The sequence below is a fragment of the Limulus polyphemus genome, unplaced genomic scaffold, assembly GCF_000517525.1.
Source record: "Limulus polyphemus unplaced genomic scaffold, Limulus_polyphemus-2.1.2 Scaffold1981, whole genome shotgun sequence".
Taxonomy (NCBI): domain Eukaryota; kingdom Metazoa; phylum Arthropoda; class Merostomata; order Xiphosura; family Limulidae; genus Limulus; species Limulus polyphemus.
Window position 1 is genome coordinate 30,447 of NW_013667591.1, and position 5,441 is coordinate 35,887.

The 5,441-nt window shown below is 30.5% G+C and overlaps 1 protein-coding gene across 1 annotated transcript in view; it reads left to right on the forward strand.

The window, feature by feature from the left end:
* Positions 1–5,441, forward strand: part of LOC106465558 (BRO1 domain-containing protein BROX-like) — a 45,096-nt gene that overhangs the window by 29,281 nt on the left and 10,374 nt on the right. The window contains exons 7-8 of the mRNA XM_013925785.2: positions 2,883–2,968; positions 4,394–4,475. Coding sequence (XP_013781239.1) covers positions 2,883–2,968; positions 4,394–4,475 — 168 coding nt within the window. The remainder of the gene's footprint in view (positions 1–2,882; positions 2,969–4,393; positions 4,476–5,441) is intronic.

The window sequence follows — 5,441 nt, forward strand, 5'->3', positions numbered from 1 at the left end:
GAGACTATTTCATTTAATAAATGTTTTGTTTTGATATATATTGTTTGTGTTTGTCATATTAAGAAAAGCAACATTAATTTCTTGACGACCTAACACCTTATGATGATCCTCATTCTGCAGACCTTGCTCTATCCACACTAATGACTTGGATTGTGCAACTGCTCCATCTTGTTTATCATGATTTTCCTGACCACCTTAAGCGAGAATTTCAGATTATATTTCCTCATACTTGCATTTTGGCTATATCTTTGGCCTCCTAGTTTCTTTCCCTTTTAACAGACATTTTACAGGCTGGCATGGGAACTGAATACTTTCTTGCTGTTTTACCTTCATCACATCATTTATCTTCAGTGTTAGGATTTTGTGTTCTGCCTGTTGTTATTCTTCAGGCTCAATGGAATACGTCTCTTGTAAGTTTTTTATATTCTGCCTAGCACTCATTGTTGCCCATTTCCAGGATTTTTGGGGTTGTGAATAAGTTTGACTTCAAAGCAAAAAATACAAAACAATAAAGCTACAATAATTAAATTTAGTTTCTTCTTATGTATCAAGAATCTGTACTTATATCAACTCATCCAGTTGGCACTCACACATGTTATGTAACCTCTGCATTTGCCCCAGGCAACCCAAGTTTTTATATATTGTCCAACACCACTGTTTGGAAATCTAGGGGTGCCAGAGATTAAAAAATAATTTGGTTACACACACACATACACACACACAAAATGAATTAAAAAATAATTTGGTTACACATACACATACACACACACAAAATGAATTAAGAAATAATTTGGTTATATACACACATACACACACAAAATTACATTGGCCCCTCCTTATATTAGATGCTGTGTATAGATTCATACAGTCAGAACTCTTAGATGTTGCATACACCTATGCATTTTCCTAGACAAAATTCCAACCTCTATACTGGAGTTCCAAGAAAAGGTGTTGCCCTTTGGAAATGGACAGAGGGTGTCATCTGGTGGTTGTTGATACCTTGGCAGGTATCTTAATCTCTACATGTACATCCTTGTATGACATCAGAGTTGTCAGTAATGAGGCTACCATTATGACTAGATGTCTCAGATTCAACCAGGATGTTATTCCTTCTTTCTTTCTTTAAGTTTTAATGTTCCTCTAGCATTGCCTTCATGTTGTTGAGCCCACCCTTGGAGACTGTTTAGGTCTTTTTTCATTTCTTCCCGAGTGCCCACTAAATTGGCCAGTTGTGTGACTCACTGACCATTTTTGATATGACTGTAGAGGGGCTACTGCCTCTGTAGTATATTCTTTTATAACACGTCTGGGCTGCACTGCCAAGAACCTTTCACTGCAGGACATAATATTCCTCCTATCTGTTTATGCCAACACGTGTCCCATTGTTGGGCAGAATATAAAAAAACACATACCCTTACCACTTGCAAAACTTACCCCTTTGCCTGAATTAAAGGTATTATTGGAGGGCAAGGCCTCCCCACTTTTTCTTTTTCTGTGGGATATAGTATAACACAACCTTCACAATAATTTAGTCAAGACTTTTTTTTGCTCTTCCCCCACATTTTGGGCCCCTGTTGAGCAGAACACCTTTTTTCTGAATGTACTTTTGGTCCAGTATTTTTATAAGGTTGATCTGCACCACTCATTCTTTCTCTTATCTAGTTCTGCAATTTATTTTATGGTTCAAGATTACACTAAAACTGTGGTTGTCTGCATACTTACTGTAGGCTAGATTTAGTATCTTTGTGACCTGTAGCTTGTAGTTTTGTATTTTCAGTTTCTTTTAATTTTCATCATTTCACACCACTTTTACAACATGGACATTCTTGTTTTCAGAAAACCAGAGAAAAGTCTACATTTTTTGAATTTTACATTATTAGAAATAAAATTAATTTCAAATGTGTATTTACCTTTCAAATATCCCTCCTACATTCCCACAATTGAAATTTCATTATAATTGCAACTTTCAATAAAATCTTAATTATGGCTGGAAAGCAGAGCTTTTGTGAGATCCCCTGAAGTTTTCACAGTAAGTCATGTGGAATGTGGGAGAGATGAGTATTATGGGTAAGTGATGTATGTGGTCACTTGTTTTATTGACAGCATGAGCTCAAACTTAACAAATTGAATAGCTTTCAGCATTTCAGGGGTAAGCATGTGTTTGAAATGCATTTTAATTCTACAGACGTAAAATTCCTTTGTATTATATTTTTGGTACACTTTTAAAAAACTAGCTAGCTTTATTCTTGGCATTAAATTTAGTCCAAGTCCATCGAAACATCAATTAATTAAAAAAAAAAATATAAACCCACTTATCACACACACACACACTCACTTAATGAAAATTAAAAATACACTTGCTAACTGCTGTTTAGAGGTAAATATTATAAAGTAGCTTAGCAATTCAAATTTTTTCTCTAAGTTTAAAATTTAAATACTTTGTAGCTGTTTGTAGCAACATTTTGAATTGTGTTCTTAGAACTGTTTGATTTTTTTTTTTATCAAATCTAGAACTCTTAAAAAGTTAGAATGTTTTTATGAATTAATTTATAATGCATTGTTCTAAGCAAAAGTATATAGTAGCTTTTACACTGTTTTTGATAATCTGTAGCTTAGTTTATGTTGCTTTTTTCTTATTGAAATTCTTATTGGTTTTTTTTAATTTGGCAGTACCTACTTTGTGTGTGTGTATATAGAAGGTTAAATTTAACAATATGAAAAAAAAAATATTTTTCAACATTTCTTCAACAATATCATACTTTTGTTGGAAAAAATAAAACTTCAAGCATTGACTGGTTTAATGAATTTTGCCACATATATTTAGACACATGTACATGTAGGAATCATTTTATTTGATCTTTAATTTTACTGTATTATTCTAGCTGATACAATAAGTAGTCTTGATCCAAGCAAGTTTGGAAAATGGAAGAAATACTTTCAGCTCAAGTCTCTTTTCTACTTGGCCTATGTAAGTCTATAAGATGTTTCTAAGGCTAAGAAATTTAGAAGCTAGATACTGTAATTATCTAGAAATGTTAACTGAATTATTACTGTATTGAAAAATGTGTGTTTTTAATTCTGTTGTGATTAAGAGTTGTGCAGATATGGTGCATAGTAGAAAAAAAAGGAAATCTGAGATTTTCATAATAAATAAGATTTGATACTATATTACAGTTTTAAAGGACATAGAAAAAGCATGTTATGTGATTAATTTTATTTTGAAAGACTTTTTAAGATAATACAAATAACAAGGGTACTTTCACACATCCAGAACTAGCTCACTCACATTCAAATGAAAAGGTAATAAATCAGTGTCTAATTTAATATACTTATAATAAAACTATGATATCTTATATGTTGGTTTTTACTACACTTTTGTTTGTGTGTAACCTGTTAGTGTTGTATGATTGATCAACTTGTAAACAGTTTAGGCATTACAGAGATTTTTCATTTATGTTTTTCTGCACTTTTGAGTACACTTTAAATTTGTAAGAATAAAAAATTTTCTATATTTTATGTTTATGCCATATTTTGGAGCTTAAATTTTTTATGTATATTTTAAAACAGTTTTAAGTAAATATATGATATATTTTGAATTAATATGTCTTTATATTCTGACATTTTACATTGCAGTTAGTAGTTAAAAATCTGTAAATACATTGTTTTTTACAATCAAGGTGATAGCTTACATTTGCTAAACTTTGACTAAGTAATTTGTATATTTTAATTTTTCTGACACCTAAAATTATTGTATGAAACTTCTTGTACATTTTATTTGCTTTAATTAAAAAAATTTCAAGTTGATACTCCATTGAAGAAGAGTTAATATACAATGATACTCATGTGGGTTGGTAAAAGTGGCATTATGGCAGTTCCTGAGTTGTTAATAACAAACATATTTTAAGTAAGATTGAAATTGTAGTACTACTAAGAACAGATAGTTCATTTACAAAATGGGAAAATATTAATTGCTTCAATATTTTTTTTCTTTGTGTACTTACATGAGTGAAGATATCAATGTAAATATATAAAAAGTAAACATTTCAATAACCACTTGTTTTGATCATCTTTTTGAAAATCTTTTAAGCTTGTCTTATTATTATTTAGCTAAGCTTTCAAGAAACCTAGTTAACATTTTTGTTAGCTTTCACAAATACACATTTATGTGTTTTAAAGAATTACTTGTCTCTGTTTATGAATTTTCAAATGCGAAAACTGTGGTTATAAGTTTATAATTTTTTTGGGTTAATATAAAGTCTGGTTTTGTGGAAAATGCTGAAAGTTGCTGTTGTTGGAACAGATATGTAGATTTTGTTGTTATGCTGTTTATACACACTCTTTGTGCAAATATAATGTTATAAATCTATTTCACATGTTTTTTTGTGGTTTCAAGGCCTACTGCTATGCTGGAGAAAATCTTCTAGCCCAAGAAAAATGTGGTGAAGCAATACGTGCCTTGCAAGAAAGTGATAAGTGTAAGTAAATTAATACAGATAAGCTAAGTGAAATGGAATGTTAAGTCCAGAGTTGACAAGTAAGTAAAGAACTACTTTTTTCCAATCTCTCAGACTTATATACTAGTATTTGTATGTATAATTTCAGGAGTTTATTACATTATTTTTGAGGAAAAATAACATAAACCACATAAAACATTGATGTTTGAAACCACAGTGTACAAGAACAGAAGTATTTATACAACTTTAGGCTAAGGTTTAAATTGTTTTCTAAGGCTGTTTTAATCTTGCATTCTCAGTGTAATTTATTGTTGTTTTTAAAAAAACTGGAGTTTAACTGTACTATTATTATACTAGACTGGTTCTTTAAACCAAAATTTATCCCTTTGGTTCCTCAAAACCAAAGTTTTTATCCTGAAATTACAAGTATGTTAAAAAATGTGTGTCTCTGATTTAATTTCTTAACTTTCTCTATAGGAGCTCAGTCACTTTAACCAACATTGCAAAGACCAGGTAACCATGAAAGTACATATAGTATAACATTTAACACTTTCGCTCCGGGTATTCTTCATTATGTATGACAGAAATTTTTGGTGTCTTACATTCAAAATTTTATTAAACTACTTTTTGTTTATGTTATACCAATTGATATGGCATAAACACTAAGCTAATAATCCATATTTTAATAGTACATAAGTTTTAAGTTCTTAATTCTATAAGGAAATATAAAAACAAAATCCTGAACTTCTCATAGTGTGACACTTGTGACATATTTTCTCTAAGCATCATATCTTCTCAATTTTATCCACCATCCCTTGAAAATGTACAAAATTAAACGTAAATTACTCTCTATAGAATCATCACTGCTCAAACGATCCATGATTTTTATAGTCTTCAATTTTGTTTGGTTACAGAGCTATAAATAAAAATCACACCCCTTCTGCCACACCTACCTGTCACATCCTTTCTTTCAGGCTTTTTTAATAG